At 44.0% G+C, this 21,860-nt stretch overlaps 1 protein-coding gene across 6 annotated transcripts in view; it reads right to left on the bottom strand.

Moving 5' to 3' along the window:
* SPATA7 (spermatogenesis associated 7) overlaps positions 1-21,860 on the bottom strand; it is a 191,367-nt gene that overhangs the window by 26,788 nt on the left and 142,719 nt on the right. For 5 of the 6 annotated variants that reach the window (XM_029597738.1, XM_029597743.1, XM_029597741.1 and 2 more), the window contains 2 exons: positions 3,454-3,893; positions 2,297-2,419 (listed from right to left, as the gene is read on the bottom strand). In XM_029597738.1, coding sequence (XP_029453598.1) covers positions 2,297-2,419; positions 3,454-3,893 — 563 coding nt within the window. The remainder of the gene's footprint in view (positions 1-2,296; positions 2,420-3,453; positions 3,894-21,860) is intronic. The other variant, XM_029597739.1, reaches the window with a different exon arrangement.

Genomic DNA, 21,860 nt, shown 5'->3' with positions numbered 1-21,860 from the left:
TAGCCCTACTTATGAAAAGACAGCAGTTTACCACTAATGCATGTCCTCTTGAGAAAACACAACATATAAGACCGATACAAATGCTTACATGCTAGTAAAATATCTCATCTCGGTAACAGACACAGAACCGACCTAATGCACATAAACTAATCCGCACACAGTTACACCTGTATTATGGAATACACTCAAATAGGAGCAACCCTATCTATGAAAAGGCAACACTACAAATATGAAATCAGGTCCTAAAAACCAATACACCTCTTATTAGGAAAACAGAACTAGCAAGCAGCTATAGATCCCCACACAGAAATAATTGTAAAACTATACTAATAAGCAGAATAAATGTTTCAAAACAGCAATGAACAGAATAACTTCCAACAATTAAAAACTCATAAAAACTATTAAACATTCTCCAAACACCAATAAAATATTTCAAAAAAGCAGACATCACACAATTAAAATGGCAGTCAATCAAGAAAAATAAACTTAAAAAGCCACCTTTACTTACCCCCTCCAGCAGCTCTCCTACTCGCCTTCCATGCAGGCCGTGGCACACACCAGAAGCAGCAGTAGAAGCTAAGCTCTATACTTATGGTCCTCTTCCTTAGTGCCCATGTCTCTCACACACACACCATACCAGTCATGCCCCCATGACCAGTTTCTGTCTCTCACACACCAATCATTTCCCAAACAGTCTTTGGCACACACACACCAGTCACCTTCCTGAACAGTTTCTCTCATGCCATACACACACACACAGGCTTCCCACTCCCGTGTTCTTCTTACATATATGGGCTTCTCACTCTCATAATCACTTTCTCTGTCTCTCTCTCTCTCTCTCACACACACACACACACACACACTCACTCACTCACCAGTATCTCACTCCCATGCTTGTTCTCTCCACATGCACAGGCTTCTCATTCCCATAATCACTTTCTTTCTCTCTCTCACACGCACACACACAAAGGCTTCCCACTCCCATGTTCTCTTTCAGATATACAGGCTTCTCCCTCCCATGCTGTGTCTCACACACACCCAGGTTTCTCACTCCCATGCTCACTCTCTTCACATGCACAGGCTTCTCATTCCCATAATCACTTTTTCTCTGTTACACACACACCAGTCTCTCTCATTTCCATGTTCGCTCTCCACGTGCACAGGCTTCTCATTCCCTGAATCACATTCTCTCACATTCACACACACCGTCACCTTACCAACCAGTCTCTCTCTCTCATGCATGCACATTCACCCAGGTTTCTTACTCCCATGCTTTCTTTCACACACCCCCTCCCCCACAAACACCAGGCTTCTTATGCCCATGCTTTCTCACATTCCCAGACTTCTCACTTCCATGCTTTTTCTCTCTCTCACACACACATCAGTCACCTCCCTGACTAATGTCTCACACTCTCACATATACACATCAGTCATCTCCCTGAGCAATCACTTTCATTGTCTCTCACATACACACACACATCAGCTCTCTGACCAGTTTCTCTCACACACAGGCAGGCTGGCTGCTTCTCTCTCTTTCTCTCATTCACTTCCTCTCCCCCCCCACCCCCGAGCACAAATGGTAGCTGCAGCTGCCCCCGCAGGCCAAGAAAGAAGAATCCCATCGGCCAAGGGAGGCTCATGCTGCTGTCTCTTTTCCGGCTGCTTCAATTGCTCTGGGGCTGATGCTGCAGCTGCTACTTTATCACGCGGCATGGCTCTTTCTCCTTCCCGCGCACCGCGTATCACTTCCTGTTCCGGGTCATGGGGGGGGGGGGGGGGCAGGTGCGGGAAGAAGAAAAGGCCAGCCGCGGGTGCCATAGCTTCTTTTAGCACCGCTGCCGTTCCCACTGGGCTTGAACGTGCTGATAGCCCGGCGGCAATGGCAGCGGGAGAGACCGGGAGCGTGCGACACACCTGCCGGTGCTTGGCGGCGCCGCGGACCGGCAAAAACCCCCCAACGGCCCGGTCCCGGTCCGCGGACCTGTGGTTGGGGACCCCTGCTCTAGGGTATACATGATTAGATCTTTAAGTCTATCCCCATATGCATTAGAACGAAGATCGAAGATCATTTTATTTATTTATTTATTTATTTATAGATTCTTTTATACCGCGGTACGTATAGTTATACATCACCTCGGTTTACAGTAAAACGATAAATTAGCAACAGGCTTTACATATAACAATTAAACAGTAAAACATTTAACAGCAACAGGATTTACAGAAAACATTGAGATTTAAGGGTAATATGTTAACATCATTAACTATTAACCATAAAATATTAATAATCAAGTATTACGCAGGATCATCTTGACTGTCAAAGGTAAGACCTTTAGTAGCCGCCACCCTCTGGACCAATTCCAACCGTTTTATATCCTTTTGAAGGTGTGGTCTCCAGAAGCCTTCTGTCTTTATTACACAGCTAACCCATGCCAATGAACAGGGAAACAAAACTGGCTGTTATAATTAGTGCTGGAAGTGAGACAATAGCACAAGAGGCACTATTCATTTATATATTAACAAGCCGTTAAGCCCGTCACAACGGGCTACATTACATTTTTGTTTTCGGTCCATTTTCGAAAACAGCACCCTCCTACACTTTTTCTCCCTCATTCCCACTTCCCCTCAGTCACTCACCCCCTTCCCACCCCTCAGTCTTACTCACTCTCTGTCTCCCACTGGCTCCTTCCCCTCACTCTCACCTCCCTCCCCTTCCCTCAGTCACTCCCCACCCTGTCTCAATCCCATCCCCTCTCCCTCAGCCCTCCTCCACTCCCTTTTTCTCTGCTCCACAACTTCTTACCCTTCCACTTACTCACATCCCTCATTCTCCCTCTCCCCTCACTCTTCCCCACCCCCTCCCTCTCCCTCAGTCCCTCCCCCTCCCTCAGTCCCTCCCTCCCACTCAGTCCCTCCCTCCCCCTCACTCAATCCCTCCCTCCCTCCCACTCAGTCCCTCTCCCTCCCTCAATCCCTCCCTCCCTCCCACTCAGTCCCTCCCTCCCTCTCACTCAGTCCCTCCCCCTCCCTCCCCCTCCCTCAATCCCTCCCTCCCTCCCACTCTCTCTCCTCCCTCCCTCGCTACTGGCCGCCGCTGCTCCTCGTCGTCGTTTGCTGCCATCGCCGCTTGACGCCGCTGCCACCCGCCGCCGCCGCTGCCACCCGCCGCCGCCATCGCCGCTGCTGCTGCCACCCGACGCCGCCATCACCGCTGCCGCTGCCACCCGACGCCGCCATCGCCGCTGCTGCCCGACGCCGCCATCGCCGCTGCCGCTGCCACCCGACACCGCCATTTTTTTAAATTTTTACGCTGGCTAAGACCGACGTCCTTGCCCGCACATGCGCAGTAGAGCGCAGCTCTACTGCGCATGTGCGGGCCGTCGGTCATGGCCCATTTATAAGGTAGATTATCTGTGCATATTTTGCCTTTGATCTGACAAAACTAAGACAAGTTACCTGCTTATTTCAGTCTGCGTCTCTGCTTCTGACACCTCATCCTTCTTTTTTCTTCGTGCAGGTGTATAATATCTATACTGCACGAGCACAGACTTGGCCTCTGTTTTTAACGTGCGTGGAGTAAATCGCTGCTGCTTTTTAGTAAACTGGTCAGAATGCAAATCTAGAAGGTCCCCATTGTAGGTCTTTTTCTGGGGATCCTGAAACTTCTGAAAACTGGCATTGCTTTTAAGGCTTCCCTCCGAGGAAGAAAGAGACACTGCATAGAAATGCTTTCGTGGTGTGGGTGGCTTGTGGTAGGTGCCAGAAATAGATTTTGCATTGACTTTTTTTGTGGATTCTGGTGGAATCAGATCCTGGATGGGTGAAGAAAGGAGTGATCTTGTGCCATACATCTGCCCATTTTCTGCCTCGATGCCATCTTGAACAGTGCAAGAACTCTGAAAATACAGAACAGAATGTGTTTAGAGAGTTGAGGATAAAAGACTTTTGAACACTACACATCATCATCGACAAGCAGCTCCGAAGATTATTTGTGATAGCAAAATTTGTTGCTGCTTTTGTGCAGTTACTGGTCTGGCTCTCTTATTCTATGCCTATGAGAATATTTTGTAATAAATAACTTTTTAAAAATAAAAATGCTCATTAAAGCTTGATAATCCTTAATTCACATTGTCATCATTTCTTCCCTTTAACTGGGTGATTATTTGGGGGAAACATGGTGGTTCTCAACTTTAAAATAACTCAAAATAATATATATGTATACATGAGGAAAATATAAATCTAGTGACATTTCTTTTATTAAGTGAAGGGCAATTTTTAGTGCTACCTTGTTCTGGAGAAAGTGTTATATAGCAAAACTACAGATAGTATTAGTTGGAGCTCTTGGTTTGCAGATACATAAAATGAGAGTGACTAGGGATGCCACTGAGCGCTGTCCCACAGACTCGTGCGTCAGCAGTCTGGGGACCTGAAGTAAGTTCTAAAACAAACAAACAAACAAAAAGATAGGTAAGGTTTAGGGGGTAGGGAGGGGAGGAGAGGAGAGGGGAAGAGGGAGGGAGTTGAGGTAGGGAAGTTCCCTCCCAATCTGCTCCTTAATTGGAGCGCACTGGGAGGGAACTCGGGAAGGCTCAATTGCGTTGCTGCATGTACTTTTACAAAATTCGACCCCCTTGTGTGCGCTGCCCGCACGGATTGTAACTGCACATCAAGCAAGGTAGAGAGAACATGGAACAAATCTACTCTTCTTTCACCTTTCATCCCTCCAAATCACATTAAACCTTCACTGATGGTAACTGTGCTGTTTGTACGTATGACTGTGCATGTAAAACTGATCCCGAAAATCCAACTCACCCCAAGTTACTAGTGCCCCCTCTACAGTGGTATAAATAGTTAATGTTTTGGTGAGTCTCTACAGAGTCTCTCTCTCTCTCTCTCTCCCCAGCAGCCCAAAACGCGATAAAAGCTGTCCAGTCAGTAACGCAGCATGCGATGGATTTCTCAGCTTGCGATATGAAAATAACGCAGGTGCGATACATTTTTTTTTAAATTAATATGTTCTTTATTGACCATTTGAACAGTACACTGTAATAAACATATTACAATTGCCATAGTAAATAACAATGGACAAAAATGTGTTTATAAATGTTTGTAACACCCCCACCCACCCACCCCTTCTCTTCATGTTCATAGTAGCCTTTCAATTAACTACAAGAAAATACAATAATGTATAAGAAGACCAAAATATACAGTTAAATGACTAAATACATAAATAAATACATAAATAAAAGGTGTATGTGATGTTTTTTCATTTTCTGCTGCTGTTCTGTAAGAAAATTAGAAAGTTACTAAACACCCCCTGTCATGCTATCGGTATAGAATCTACCATTAACTCCCTCCATTATATATTTGAATTCTGTACCCATCTCCTCATGTATCTCCATACTGTGTGAAAAGCATTTCATTTATCCTGTTTCATAGCTGTCAAGTGAGCCATCTGGTATTGGGTATAGAGCTATGGATCACAATAGGTATTGTTGAAGGTAGCGGTTGTTTCCAAGCCTTTTCAATTTTGCTCCTTGCTGCTATAAAGGCTTGGGAGCAAAATGTGTGGGTATGAATGTCAAGGCCTGGGATTGGAATATTTAACAGAGTGTATCTGGGATTCATATTTTCTACACCATCTATTAACTTGGCTAGCCACACATAAATCTCTTTCCAAAAAGGAATCACCTTCGGACAGTGCCACCAGCTATGTATAAAATCACCCTTTTGACCACAATTCCTCCAGCACATATTCAAGGTCATTGGAAATATGTTATGGAGTTTAACTGGGGTGAGGTGCCGGTGATAAAGGATTTTGTAACAGTGCTCCTGAATGGTAGCAGATATCGAAGCCTTTGCTGTGATTTGAAACACCGTATCCCAGTCAGCGTCTTCCATCTCTACCCCCAAATCCTGATTCCATGCCTGTATGTGAGGGAATGAGTAAGGGGAATGCGTGTTCAGGAGGGTATATATCTTAGAAGTGACACCTCGCATCTTATCCGAATGTTCACAATAATTTTCAAGCATAGATTTAGATAGTCTTAGAGATTTCGCTTTAATCAAGGACAGTAAGAAGTGTTTAACCTGGGCGTATGCTAAGCAGTTCCCCGAATCTGACAAAACTGCTCGGTCTCTTATACTATTGTCTTTTAATGGTTGCCCTATCTGAATAAGACTGTGAGCTGTCCAAACTTTAAAGTGGGAAGATCCCATTCCTCCGGGGAAACTTGTGTTATGAAATAATTGAGAAAGGTGGAAGTAGTTAAAGGATCCCACTAATTTAGCTTTCCATTGTGTCCATACTTTCAAAGTATTGCCTAATGCCGGTGATACATATGCCAGCAGCCTTATTGTGTGTCTGGGCTGCCGAGGGGTCGCTTGTTGTCCCTTCCTGTATCTGTTCCAATCGCAACCACTGTTTAATTTCAACCTTATTGTAAATATCCACTAATGCTCTGAACTGTGTTGCTGCAAAGTACCAGAGCAAATTTGGAGCCCCCAACCCTCCAGCGCTCTTGGGAAGAAATAATACTGCTTGTGCTACCCTTGGAGCAGTGGTTCTCAACAGGTCCCGGGTGGGACTTGGTTGACTTCTCTTACATTGGGCTTGATGGGAGACTACTCTCACTTCCTTCTCTTCTTTCTGGCCCAGTGAAAGGCTGCTTCCTCCTTCACCTAGATCAGAGTGAGACATTGCCAGTTCCTGCTGTTCTGGGCCTGATGGGACACAAACTTTATCTTCCCCTGCAGTCTGCTCAGCAGCCCCCACACTCCCTCTCCGTTCCACCTTCATCTTCCCAGCATCCCCAACCTCTTTTCCCTCACCCTCTACCTGTGTATGGAGGGTGAGTGTGGGGGCTGCTGAGCAGGAAGCGGTGAGAAACAGGGGGTCGGGGTAGCTGGGCAGGCAGGGAGATGGGATGAAGCAGGTAAGGAGAGTCAAGCAGGAGAGAGAAGAAGCACAGGGAAGAGGATATGGGGGGACAGGAATGCTGGGCAGGGATGTGAGTGTGAGCAGATGAATGAAAGAGAATAATTGGGAAAGTGAAAGATGAAGCAGGCATGGAAGGGGAGTGACGGGGTGCAAGAGCCATAATATTCAGTTTTGGGAATGTGCATTTCTTCTATCTTTGTACTTTGCTTAGTGTAGGAGGATATGCATTTCTGTTTCTAGCTCTCCAGTTTTGCACTGCATGCAGAGTGACTTTTTGAGGTTTCCATTCCAGTTTTTGTCTCCACATTTGTAATTTGTGGTCTTTTATTCTGTATTTGGTGAAGGTCGAACCTGTATGTGTGGCTGGAATGAGGTATTTTACTAGTAGGTAGGGATTTATATCAATCTTCTTTGTTGCATTTTCTCATTCTCAATAGGCCATGCATTGGTGCTGCACTGCTGCCTTTTCACAGGAAGGGCTATTGAGTTCTTGGAATTAGTGTTGCAATGGTATGGAAGGTTGCTACACACGTGCTGAGTGTTTTTTTTTCAGGTTTTCTATTTTACAATGCGCCTGGTAGTAAGGGAGTTTGTCATTCTGTTACTGAGATAGTACTAGAATCAGAATATCTTTTTTATATAGCAAGTTGTATTTGAAATAGCCTGTAAGCATTTTCTGCCAGGTGTGTCCCAATAGAAAAAAGGTTGAGAACCACTGCCTTGGAGGCCTCTTTTTCCAGATGAAGCCGTATATTTTTTTCTGCCACTGCTTCAAGATTGCTGCTGATATGTAGAAGGGTTTTGTGGAGAAGAAGTATAGTAAACGAGGTAAAATATTCATCTTAATGATCACTATACGGCCCAACCAAGAAAAGTGCTCCTTCCATAGTGGTATATAATTTAAAGCAAAGAGATTGGCAATACATGTTCCAATTTGTATACCCAGATATTTAATGGATGATTTCGCCCAGCGAAATGGATATTCATGTTTTATAGTAACTATAGCAGTACTTGGGAGATTAATATTCAAGAGCTCAGATTTTTCATAATTTACTTTAAAACCCGAAACTTTATGGAATTGTACTAATTCTCTCATCACTCCCGCGAGTGACATCTCAGGTTCCGTGAGCGTAAATAAAATGTCATCCGCAAAGAATGACAGCTTGAAGTGTAGATTCTGGATCTTCACCCCATTAATGTTGTCTGATAAATGGACCTTCATCGCAAACGGTTCCAGAAATAGGGCAAACATCATGGGGGATAACGGACAGCCTTGCCTAGTACCTCGTTGTATGTTAAAACTAGGTCCATATCCTCCGTTCACCTTCACCCGTGCTTTTGGCAAATCGTAAAGTTTTACAATTCATTGTTGGAAAAATCTACCAAATTGCATTTTTGTAATATTTTAAAGAGAAATGGCCAATGTACAAGGTCAAAGGCCTTTTCAGCATCAATTGATAATAAGGCTGATGGTATCTGTTTATGTTGAACCCAATCTATTAAGTCCACTACTTTTCTTATATTATTGCTCACCACTCTGGACGGAACAAATCCCATTTGATCGTTATTAACCAACAGAGGGATAATTATTTTTAGTCGTTCAGCTAGCTAGTATCCTCGCCAAAAGTTTGAGATCCAAATTTATTAACGAGATGGGTTGGTAAGAGCCACAATTAATAGGGTCTCTACCTGGTTTTGCCAGCACTGTGATTTCCGCTACATTTGCGTGGGTCGCTAGTGAGTTGTCTTCTCGCAGGGAATTAAACATTCCAGTAAGAGGGGCAATTAATATTTGAGATAACTTTTTATAATAAGTACCAGTTAGACCATCTAGTCCAGGGGATTTACCGGGTTTTAAAGCTTTTATAGCTAGTCTTACCTCAGACTCCCAGATGGGTCTATCAAGAAGAGATTGTTGTTCGGGAGTTAATACTATCAATGGTAGATTTTCTAAGTATGGTCTATCTCTGGCTCTTGAATATGATCGTCCTTTTTATATAATGTCGCATACAAGTCAGTGAAACAGTTGCGAATTCCCTTTGATAAGGTAACAATATTTCCTGTTTTATCTTTAATTTTAGCAATATTGTTTTGGGCCAACACTGTTCTCAATTACCTGGCCAGGAGACGTCCTGCCTTATTTCCTCCCTCATAAAATTGCTGTTTGGTTATCTCCAAGGCGAAAGCCACAGTCCCTGTGTTTAAGGTCTGCAGTTCTGCCTTAGCCTCATTTAGTCGTCACAATATCGATGGATTTTGAGAGGTCATATGTTGTTGAGTCAAACTTGTTATTTCTGTATTTAATGTCATACGTCGTTGCTCCCTCTGCTTTTTGCAGAAGGTCACTAGGGAGATAAATATGCCCCTAGCCACTACCTTGGAGCATTCCCAAATCGTTGGGGGAGACGAGACTGAAGCTGAGTGGAGGCGAAAATATTCCGTCAACTGTGCTCCTAGTTTGGCTATGAAAGCAGTGTCTTTTAATAAGGTTTCATTCAAACGCCAGAAGCATTGTCCTGGTGATTGAGATATCAGGAGGATGTGTATCCATATGGGCGCCTGATCTCTCCACATAATGGGGCGGATTTTCAGAGCCCTGCTCGCCTAAATCCGCCCAAAACCGGGCGGATTTAGGTGAGCAGGGCCCTGCGCGCCAGTAAGCCTATTTTACATAGGCCTACCGGCGCGCGCAGAGCCCCGGGACTCGCATAAGTCCCGGGATTTTCGGAGGGGGCGTGTCGGGGGGGCGGGCCCGAACCGCGCGGCGTTTTTGGGGCGTGTCGGGAGCGTTCCGGGGGCGGGCCCGGGGGCATGGCTACGGCCCGGGGCGGCCCGGGGGCGTGGCCGCGCCCTCCGGACCCGCCCCCAGGTCGCGTCCCAGCGCGCAGGAGGCCCGCTGACGCGCGGGGATTTACGCCTCCCTCTGGGAGGCGTAAATCCCCCGACAAAGGTAAGGGGGGGGCTTAGACAGGGCCGGGTGGGTGGGTTAGGTAGGGGAAGGTGAGGGGAGGGCAAAAGGAAGTTCCCTCCGAGGCTGCTCCGATTTCGGAGCGGCCTGGGAGGGAACGGGGGTAGGCTGCGCGGCTCGGCGCGCGCCGGTTATACAGAATTGATAGCCTTGCGCGCGCCGATCCAGGATTTTAGTGGCTCCGCGTGGCTCCGCGCGTATCTACTAAAATCCAGCGTACTTTTGTTTGCGCCTGGAGCGCAAACAAAAGTAGGCCTATTCGCGGAGTCTGAAAATCCGCCCCAATGGGTTCAATACCTGCTCCCACTACCCTATTCTGTACTTGTGGGTCTCCCAAAAAGTAGTCAATTCTAGAATAAAGTTGATGTGCAGAGGAATAGAATATGTAACTATGAGTGAGGGTATCTCTGCCTCCATAAGTCCCCCAACTTCCAGTGGTGTATCAGAGAGATTAACTGTTTTCTCGCATGACCCGATGAGGTGGATGCCTGTGTCGAATTATCCAATTTAGGGTTGTGGGTGAGGTTGAAATCTTCTCCTATAATTAGAAATCCCTCCACATGATTAATTAATAGGTTATCTACGGAGCGAAGGAACACTCCCTGCCCTGTGTTGGGTGCATATATATTAACGAGAGTGACTATTTCTTTTTCTATACGGAGCTTTAATAATATACAACGGCCTTGTGGGTCTGAAATTAGCTCAAGTACCTCGTGCACTAATCTCTGGAAATCAGAATACCCACTCCAGCATATTTTGCCCCTTTTGTACTTGCTGAGAGGTATTTATGTGGGAATTGGCAAAGGGAGAGCAAGTGCTCATGCCTTTTCCTCAAGTGGGTTTCCTGTATCATTGCAATGGTTGTCCTGTGAGTTAATAGCTCTTGTTCTAACAAGAATTGCTTGCAAAAGTGGTTGAGCCCTTTTACATTAATGGACATGATTCTATCTGCTGCTGGCATATTATTAATCGTATTATGTGCCATAGGCATATGACAGATGCTTAGTGATCAATCTAATTCAGACAGCATGTGATAAACAATAGTTTCTTTGAAGAGATTTTCCCCTTAGTGCCCCCAATAACCATAATATACCACCCAAACTCCAGGGTGATTAATCCCACTTCAGGGGAGTCAACCCCCAGCACCAAAAACAACTTCTCCCCCCCCCCCCCCCACTTCCCCCCCGGAAACACACAAACCTCAAACAAACTATAACATTCGGTGAGCAATCAAGAGATTTCTTGTAACTTCGAGATATCCATCTCACGTCTGTGATAGAACTTGGTGAATTTATATACCAGTCGATGGACCGTATGTTTCATTGGCCAGCACTGTCATTTTTGGATATGCAGCATATCGTTTTCCTTATAAGTTCGTGGGTATTCATCCTTGATCGGACAGTGCGGCTCTTGAATTTTCGGAATGTCTACATAGACGGCTCCCTCCTTTGCCTATTCTGTGCCATCTTGGGTGATCATCAATCTTCTGGGCTTTGGGCAGCATCTTAGCTGAGGGGATGTTCGGGTGCAATCCATCCTTTTTGAGAGCTACTACAGCATCAGCCATGGTCTTGATTCGGTGAGACTTTCCATTTATCATAAATTGTAATCCAAATGGAAAGGTCCAGCAGTATCTAATGTTTTCTGTCCTGAGATAGGCCGTGACCTCCCGTAGCTCATACCTTTTCCGTAAGGTGGATGGTGCGAGATCTTGATATATATATTTAATGGACGCCCTTCCCACATCCAATTATTGCGTTTCCTTGTTGCATCTAGTATTTGAGACTTTTGGACAAAACTATGCAGACAGATGATAATGTCTCTCGGTTTGGATTAAACTCTGGGCCTCAATGCTCTGTGAGCTCGCTCTATTTTTATAGACCCTAGAGTGATTTCTTCTGTGGGGTCAGGTGCTTTGTTTTCCTCTTGCAGGATGAATGTGCAGATTTTTGCAGCTATTGCCACTAAATTATTATTCTCTGGGGATTCAGGGATTCCTTTAATTCTTATGTTACACCGCCTGGTTCTATTCTCTAAGTCCTCAATCTTATCTTGACGTATGGAGAGTTCTGTCCCCCAGGACTGATGTTGTTCTGCCATTTTATTTAATGCTGCCCCGGCTTTTAAAGCTGATTCGTGTGTCTCGGGAGGGAGAGCTCCTTTAGGGGCAGATTTTTAAAAAATACGCGAGCACGTACTTTTGTTCGCGCACCAGGCGTAGCCACGCATATCTTATAAAATCCGGGGTCGGCGTGCGCAAGGGGGTGCACATTTGCGCAACCTGCGCGCACCGAGCCCAGCGCGAGCTGCATGTTCCCTCCGAGGCCGCTCTGATTTCGGAGCGGCCTCGGAGGGAACTTTTCTTCGCCCTCCCCCCACCTTCCCGCTACCTAACCCACCCCCCCGGCCCTATCTAAAACCCCCCCTTAACTTTGCGCGCGTCGCCGGCAGCCCCGCTCCGTCATCCGGTTCCGGGGGCTGGTCCGGAGGCCTCGACCATGCCCCCGGGTCCGCCCCCAAAACGCCGGGGCCCGCCCCCAAAACGCTACATCATTTCAGGAATGCCCCCGGACACGCCCCCTCCCGCCCCTTTTCGAAAGCCCCGGGACTTACGTGCGTCCCGGGGCTTTAGGCGCGCCGGCGCATGAGGGCCCTGCGCGCATAAATCCAGAAGGATTTACGCGCACGGGCCTTTTAAAATCCGCCCCTTAATGCGCAGCCATCTTCTCAGCGGTGGTAGAGCGCCTCCCAGGTACGATAAATTTAACACCCGTGCAGTACAATAACTATGCGATGCAGTACCAGGAAAATTAGCCTAACCACGCCCATTTTTATCATGGGCACTATTTTTTCTATATTTATAGCAAAATGATGAATCTAGGCCTAATTCTTTTAGCATATCAAATATTCAAAGCTAGAGACATAGTGGCTAATGATAACTGAAAGTTATCAACCAGCCATTCAAACTCTCTATCCCGTAAGTTATCAACGGTATGCCTTTAAAACTTTAAGAGTATGGAAAATAACCAGATAATTCCTACAAAGTTTTTATAAAGTGAGTGAACTATGAGGGTAACCCAACAGCACGATCAAGCCATGTCAAACAGATTGAATCTCCTCCAAGTCCAGCTACTCTAGCCTGGAGTCACTTTCAAACCACCTAAACTCTATCAGCCATGCTGACAAATAGTATAAAAATAAATTGGTATCTCCAACCCCTGATTATCCTTTGGAAATTGCAAAGAACTAAATTTAATGCAGGGAACTTTCTGCTTCCAGAGAATGGAGGAGATCGCCCCACAGAGAGAACTAAACACTATCAGGTGAATTTTAAAAGCCCTACACTCACCAAAGCCGGAAGATACGTGTGCATATTGGCCAGAATGTGCCATGCGGATTTTAAGATGTGCCCAGTATGCAAGTAAAGGGGCATGGGCATGGTCTGGAGGGGCATGGACATTCCAGGGAACATGAATGAAAGCAGCGTATATTTATGCACACCAACGCGTGCCGGGGTCCCTATCTGCGTAACTTATGACATGTAAGTCATGAAACAAAAAAACTAGGCTAGTCAGCGGGGTTTTAAGGGTCAGGGCAATTAGGGTAAAAGGGAAGCAAGTTACTTAGGGGGTTTAGGAAGTGCTGTCCTTTACTGGGGCAAACTGGGAACAAACTGGGGAAACGGGTAATTACGTCAGCGCACGTATCTACTAAAATCCCCCCACTTACACGATGATCAAGACAGCATTTGCACGCAGATGTGCACTTCAATGTAAAATTGTGCACACGTGCACTCACTTGTAGCCGATTTTATTCCATGTGTGCACATATTATAAAATCGCCGTGTCCATGTGCGCGACCTAGCAAACGCACGTAAATGTGCTCCGCGCGCAGGTCTTAAAATTCACATTTATGGGACACTACAAGGCAAAGGTTGATAAAGATATAAGCACGGTAATCCTACCATTTTCATTAAGTACGCTCTCTCCAGTAATGATAGTGGGAAATTAGTTCACCTCGCTAAATTTGATTGAAGGTTGTTTTTTGTTTTTTTTTAAATTACTGATGGATTGGTATGATCACAAAATATTAGAAACATGAATACGCAAATATTTAAATCCAGTGAGGCAGATTTTCAATGGGGTACGCATGTACCCCCTGAAAACCTGCCCCAAGCTCCCCCTGCACGCGCCGAGCCTATGTTGCATAGGCTACCGGTGTGTGCAAAGCCCCAGGATGCGCGTAAGTCCCGGGGCTTTCCTGGGGGGGGGGGGCGGGGGGCATGTCGGGGCGTGTCGTGGCCGGCACGTCATCGGGGGCATTCTGGGGGCGGGGCCGCGGGCATGGTTCCGGCCCGGGGGCGTGGCCACGGCCTCCGGACCAGCCCCTGGACCAGAACATGGCGCGCCAGCAGCTGGCCCAGCAGGCGTAACTTTTGGAATAATGGTAGGGATAATTAGTTAGGGCCGGGGGGTGGGTTAGGTAGGGGAAGGGAGGGGAAGGTGGGGGGAGACGGAAGGAAAGTTCCCTCCGAGGCTGCTCTGATTTCGGAGAGGCCTCAGAGGGAACGGAGGCAGGCTGCGCGGCTCGGCGCGCACAGGCTGCCGATTTTGCACAGCCTTGCGCGCGCCGACCCCGGATTTTAAAAGCTATGCGCGTATCTATTAAAATCCGGCGTACTTTTTAAAAAATCTACCCCAGTGTCTATTAGATAAAAAGAGTGCAGATTATCTGGAATTCTAAGTAGGAATCCAATTTTTAACAAAACAGATTTAGCATAATTAACTTGATATCCAGGGAGTTTACTACAAACTCCTGATAGTTCAAGCAAGGCTGGAGCTTATCTATTCACTTCTGTGAGGAATAATCCAATATCATCAGCATATAACAACATTTTATAAACTAGGTTAAAGATTTTAAATCCAGTGATTTCACTAGATTTTCTTATCTTCTGTGCCAGTGGTTTTAGGGCCAGATTGAAAGACTTATTTAGAACTGAAGAATACACCATTTTCAGTAAGAACAATTCTAAATTAGTCCAGATAGGGATATACCCATCTCAACCCTAGTATAGATCTCTTTCTTTTTTTATTTGCATATTGGCTATGCATATTGGCTATGCACTTACTTGGAACGGTGTGATCTCCAAATGATCGTGCATGCACTGGTTTTAAATCATCTAGACTATTGTAATAGTCTGCTTCAAGGCCTTCCCTACTGCAGCTCTGCATAGGCTGCAACTGATTCAAAACACTGCTGCAAAAATTATCTGTGGCAAGAAATTCGATCACGTAACTCCCTGTTCAATGAATCTACATTGGTTATCAATTATTTACAGAGCTGGATTCAAGATACTGTGTCTGGTTTTTAAGGTTTTATTAAGTGGTCAGCCTTGTTATTTATCTGACCTTTCAATTCCTTATTCTCTAGGTAAGACTTTGCATTCATCCCAACTAGATCTGTTGAAATTACCAGGTCCAGTTGAGATGAGGCTGGAATATGCATGATAGGAATATTTTACATATCAGGGCCTTCTGACATGGAATACGATTCCTCATGAATATCACAAGGAGTCAAATTTCGTAAAGTTTAGAAAATCCATTAAGTCATAGTTATTCAATCAGCCTTTTAGCTCTACAGGTTAGCAGGCGATTACTGCTATGAGTCAGTATCTCTATATAGTCAAGAAGATTAGGTGTTTACTTATTACTTGTTTTTTTTTAGTATTTTATGTTATGTATGTCTATGATGTTTTTATTATCACTGAAAGTGATATAGTTTAATTTTTAAATGTTTTTATGTTTTTTTAATTTTATGTATTTTTATTTTTTTAATTGTAAACCTTTTTGATATTCTGTTATGTAGGGTCCTTCGTTTTCAGTTTAAATCAATTTTCACCTTAATTTTAGGCTGATTATGGAGCAGCTCCAGAGCTGCAGATGCAGTGTCTCAAGGCCTCCAGCATCTGTTGGAAGCCAGAGTGGGCCAAAGCACCTGCAGCGTTTCAAGTCCCCCCCTTCCCCCCCCCCCCCCCACACTTGTGACAGCGCTCGTCCACCAGTGCTGCCGATACGGTGTTTCAAGTCCTGCGTCCTCCTCCTCCTCCCCCCAGGCAGCCAAGATGCCTGCTGCTCGGTGCTGCCAATGCAGCTTTTGAAGTGAGCCACACCCACCGCAAAAGCAGAAGTGCAGGGCTGCGGAGCGCAGGAGCCTCAGTGAGAAGGAGAAAGGAGACGTCTGGAGGCACCGCCAGTAAAGGAGGAGGGCTGTCGCAATGCTAGGTGAGGGAAGAGGGAAATTCTCAGGGGTGTGGGGAGAGAAAGGGACATGTTAGGGGATGGGAGCAGAGATAGGGATGCAGTTGAGGGGGAAAATCTGCTCATTATTATTTTATTATACTGGCTTGTCTTCCAAAATAAACTATGATATTTACCCAGATTTCCACTGATTTTCTCCTGTTTTTGTTCTTGTCATAAACAAACTGTGATAAATTCCCGGAAAAAAAAAATTGAAAATGAAGGTCCCTATCTGTATGGCAGGCAATATAATCACATTTAATAAGCTAAAGTAATTATGGAAGAGAAAAGACATCTTTTTGCCAGAACTGCTTAGTGTTACTGCATGTGGCAGATAGCAAAAAAAATTACAGAAAGCATCTCCTAATCAGCACTAGGGCTGCATTCACAGGAAAGTATCATGCTAGACCTGGATTTCTTTCTAATACGGAGTCTACTGAATAATGTGCTAGCTATTTTATTGCACACCACATAGGTTAGAATTGTATGATATGCAATTAATCAACTATTAAATAAACATTCTCACGGCATTTTGTTTTTTCATTTTTGATTTTCAGACTGAGAATAAAACGTAACTTCCCTAAAGCAGATGGCACAAAAGCCTTCTCACCCAGTTATTTTAAACTTCCCTCAATAAGCAGCTGCAGGGCGGGCGGGACAAAGTCTGCATGGAGAAAAATTGTTCTTCCATTTATGTTAAAAATGGGGACCAAACCCATAATTCTGGGTCACAGGCAATCAAAAGTCTTTTCAGTTAATCTTCTTCACTTTAGCAATTTGAATGTTCCTTGACCTTCACTCTAGGTTTCCTTTTTTGTCCTAATATATTTGATTTCTAATACGGTTGTACCATTTAGGAATCTCTGAAGCCTGTGGTTCCTTTTAAAGGACTCTCAACAACAAAAAAACCTGCAATACATGAGCTTTGGAGACCAAATGTAGAGTGGATTTTTGGAAGAAAAGCAGTGCACCCATTGGCAGACTCATGCTTCCTGGTCACGCTATATATTCGTACACTTCATGTACTAACTATGCTGCCTGTATAGGTTTTTTGATCAGGATGGACGTGGCTGTGTCCTGATTGCCTCTTTATTCCTAGTGATGGGTGAAGAGGTTTAAATATCCGAATGTCTTCATAGAAATGAACTAAAAGATGAAAAAGGTAGCACCTGAAGATGAGACCAATGTGGTCTCTAAAGCTCCTAGCTGATATTTTTGATGTTGGCCCAATAAAAGGTATCATAACCTTCAAGGATTCCCATTTTCTCCAGGGTCAATAGAGCTACTATAACTCTGCACAACAAATTAAACGAACAGCAGTCACTTGGATTACCAAAGCAAAACTATATAGTGTTGCTTTAAGCATTCGGCTGAGATAAGAACCACCATAACAAACCTTTGCCTTATCTGATGTAACTAAATATGAAAGTGAAAAGCAATTCATAATACTCATGGAATACACTGAAAGCCACAGGCTGCAAACCAATTTGTCACCAAGGAGCAGTATAGTACGGACAAATATTTTGCCTTCTTTGAAACCGTCATGATAATAACCTCGACCTTTTGGAGACAGACTTACAGCAATTGTAAGCTCAAAAGACTGTGTGTTCACTGCTCCAAATGGATCTAATTAGCAACATCCACGAAGAAAGGCATAATTTAAGGTTGATACGACTCATATATAAAGTTTTGTTTTTTTTATTTCTTTCTTTCATTTATTTATGCATTTACAAAATAGTATCAAGCATTCACTTGAAAGGCAATACATGTATTACAGCAAAACTGACAATAGGAAAAATTAAAGAAATGTAGCAAACTAATACCACATATCTGTCAAGCCCACAATAAATGATCCAAGATTTACACTATCCATAAAGAAACCATACTATAATAATAAGAATTAGTGATAATGGGCCAGCATATCATATGAGAGGTCAAGTTGTTGCTTTAAGGAGCTCATTAGCCAGAGGCCGGAGAAGAACTAAACTGAACTCCAGCTTTATTAGAAAGGAAAGCTATTAATCGAAAAGGTTGAAAAAACAAATAAGAAGCCACTTGATGCTTAATCAAACATTTGCATGGAAATTTTAATACAAATAACGATCCTAATTCCAGCACTTTGGGCTTTAGTAAGAGAAACTAACATCTTCTCCTCTGGGTTTGTCTTGAGAGATCAGGCAATATTTGAATTTTATGGTTCAAAAAAAGCTCTGTTCAATGTGTGAAATATTTTTAAAATATCCAATCCTTGTCAGTCTCAAGCAAGAAAGTAACAATCAGAGTTGAAGATGCTGCCAAATTTTCATTTGACTGTTCCAAAACTGCTGAGATATCCATCTTAAGTGTTTCAGTAGGTAATAAAACTTGCATGTTATTACTCTCCAGTGAACTCTTCTTCAGTGGGAGAATATAATATATCTTGGAAACTATTGAAAGCGTAGCATCTGGGATTTTTTATATTTCTATTAGATACTCCTCCAAATGTCTTTAGGTGAAACAAACAGAACTTTGGAAAGTTAATGCATTGTAGATTTTTCGCTCGCATTTGATTCTGCAAATTCTCTAATTTAAACTGAAGTAATTGATTTTCCTTAATTAACGCTTGTTGAGTAACAGTGGAACTCTCAAGACTAAATTTAAGGGATTCCAACACCACTTTATGTTCTCCAGCTTCTTTCTCAACAGTCTTTAGTGAATATCCGAACCATTAACTATATTAGTAATAGAATTTACTTGAACTGCGATATCTGAATTCAAAACATGTATTCATCCCAAATCGACGTCAGACTATGACCAAGATCTTACCAGCTCCATTAGTCTCAATGGCCTGCTGCAGGGCAGCTCCAGCAGAAACCTCTCCTACTTCCCCAAAGCTCTGTTGTGGGGCTGAGGCGCTTCCCTTCATCATTGCAGGCTCTGGCTGAGACTCCTATGGGCACTCATCCGAAGCACCTCTGAGTCTCGTCATGGCTGGTGGGAGCATCTTTCAGCAGGGTTAATGGGCAGAGACCTCTCCTCCGGAGATAAGGATGTCAGCAGCTCAGGAACTGGTGCAAGCTCTTCTTCCCTCCCGGAATAGCTGCTCCCCGATGGACATGGACGTCCATAGGTCCCACCAAAGGAAAGGGAGAAAGAGCTTCCGAGGCCAATCGCTCTCTTGCCCTTTGTTTGCAGGCCGAGTGCGGCATTGCATAGAGGAAAAGAGTAAGCAGAAAGAGAGACGCTCCTGTTCATCTCGCTAAGGCGATGGAGAAGGTACAGAGAAGGGCTACCAAAATGATAAGCTGAAAAGGTTAGGACTTTTCAGCTTGGAGAAGAGACGGCTGAGGGGGGATATGTTAGAGGTGTTTAAAATCATGAGAGGTCTAGAACGGGTAGATGTGAATCGGTTATTTACTCTTTCGGATAATAGAAAGACTAGGGGGCACTCCATGAAGTTAGCATGTGGCACATTTAAAACAAATCGGAGAAAGTTCTTTTTCACTCAGGGGCGGATTTTCAGAGCCCTGCTCGCGTAAATCCGCCCAAAACCGGGCGGATTTAGGCGAGCAGGGCCCTGCGCGCCGGTAAGCCTATTTTACATAGGCCTACCGGCGCGCGCAGAGCCCCGGGACTCGCGTAAGTCCCGGGGTTCTCCGAGGGGGGCGTGTCGGGGGGGCGGTCCCGGTCGTCGCGGTGTTTTCGGGGCGTGTCGGCAGCATTTTGGGGGCGGGTACGGGGGCGTGGCTACAGCCCGGGCGGTCCGGGGGCATGGCCGCGCCCTCCGTACCCGCCCCCAGGTCGCGGCCCGGCGCGCAGGAGGCCTGCTGGCGTGCGGGGATTTACGCCTCCCAGAGGGAGGCGTAAATCCCCCAACAAAGGTAAGGGGGGGGGTATAGACAGGGCCGGGCGGGTGGGTTAGGTAGAGGAAGGGAGGGGAAGGTGAGGGGAGGGTGTTAGAGGATTCCCTCCGAGGCCGCTCCGATTTCGGAGCGGCCTCGGAGGGAACGGGGGTAGGCTGCGTGGCTCGGCGCACGCCGGCTATAAAAAATTGATAGCCTTGCGCGCGCCGATCCAGGTTTTTTAGTAGATACGCGCGGCTCCGCGCGTATCTACTAAAATCCAGCGTACTTTTGTTTGCGCCTGAGCGCAAACAAAAGTAGGCCTATTCGCGCTCCTTTTAAAATCCGCCCCTCAATGCACAAATCAACTCTGGAATTTGTTGCCAGAAGATGTGGTTAGTGCAGTTAGTATAGCTGTGTTTAAAAAAGGATTGGATAAGTTCTTGTAGGAGAAGTCCATTACCTGCTATTAATTAAGTTAACTTAGATAATAACCACCGCTATTACTAGCAACGGTAACATGGAATAGACTTAGTTTTTGGGTACTTGCCAGGTTCTTATGGCCTGGATTGGCCACTGTTGGAAACAGGATGCTGGGTTTGATGGACCCTTGGTCTGACCCAGTATGGCATGTTCTTATGTTCTTATCTTGGGACATATAAAGTATTTACAAAATATTTAAGCATAAATACTATACTTGCTGAATAAATATGTTAATTTTTTCAGACTGAAAACAAAAAAAACTGTTAGTGTTTGCACAGTTTCTGCTTCAGTTGTACTTTCAAGACAGTTCCCATCACAAGGTCAATAGCGAGTGAGAAATACAGGGATCTTCTAAGCCTTCCCGATATTTTATCCAGTCAATTTTTTTTCACTAACATGTTTTTCAGAATTAGTAAAGATATACATAATTACTGAATATCAAATTTAAATATAACAAGCACGGCACTTCTCAGATATTCCAATTTACCTTTCCTGCATTATAAAGTGGAAGCTATGGGCTGTAAAGCAAGGACACAGAGAGATATTTGAAGGATACTGCAGATAGAGCAGGAGAGTGGTTGAATTAGTAGAAGTTCAAAATTTGTGAGCAGTACTACGATCAAAGTTTTAAACCATGTTACTGACCATTCATTGAACTTTTATGATTCAGTACAAGTTTGAAACTTGTAAGCGGCAACATTTATTTATTTATTTTTAATTTTTATATACCGAAATTCTTGTAAGAACTACAAATCATTCCGATTTACATAAAACGATAAACTGCCCCACAGAGAGAGGGGCTTTACATGAAACCGAAGAACAGATAGAACGATATAATTGGCTTTACATATAACCGTAGAACAGATGGAACAATATAACTGTATGTTAATTTAACATAGTAATAAATAAATATTATAGTTTAACAGTAATAAATAAATATAAATATTATAAATATTATATTATAATTTATATTATAATTTTATAAATATTTTTTATATTTAAATATTTTATATTTAAATATTTAAATATTTTATATTTAAATATTTTATATTTAAATATTTTTATAAATATATAAATATTTTTATAAATTTTTATAAATTTTTTATATTTTTTATATTTTTATAAATATTTTTATAAATATTTTATATTATAATTTTATAAATATTATATTATATACATCACTGTTAAGGCTTAAAGTAAGAGAAGCAAGGCAGCCTAGATCACAGCGGGATAGACCAGAACGATGATAATCCTCTAAATTTTACAAAGCAACAAATAAAACATTGCAAGTAAAGAAAAAGGATATATGTTTACTGCCATTAGCCTTGCAGTTAAATTTGAAGAAGTAAATAATA

Source organism: Rhinatrema bivittatum, chromosome 4, assembly GCF_901001135.1.
Source record: "Rhinatrema bivittatum chromosome 4, aRhiBiv1.1, whole genome shotgun sequence".
NCBI lineage: Eukaryota > Metazoa > Chordata > Amphibia > Gymnophiona > Rhinatrematidae > Rhinatrema > Rhinatrema bivittatum.
The sequence above is the reverse complement of the archived record's forward strand: the minus strand, read 5'-3'. Positions and strand labels throughout refer to the sequence as shown.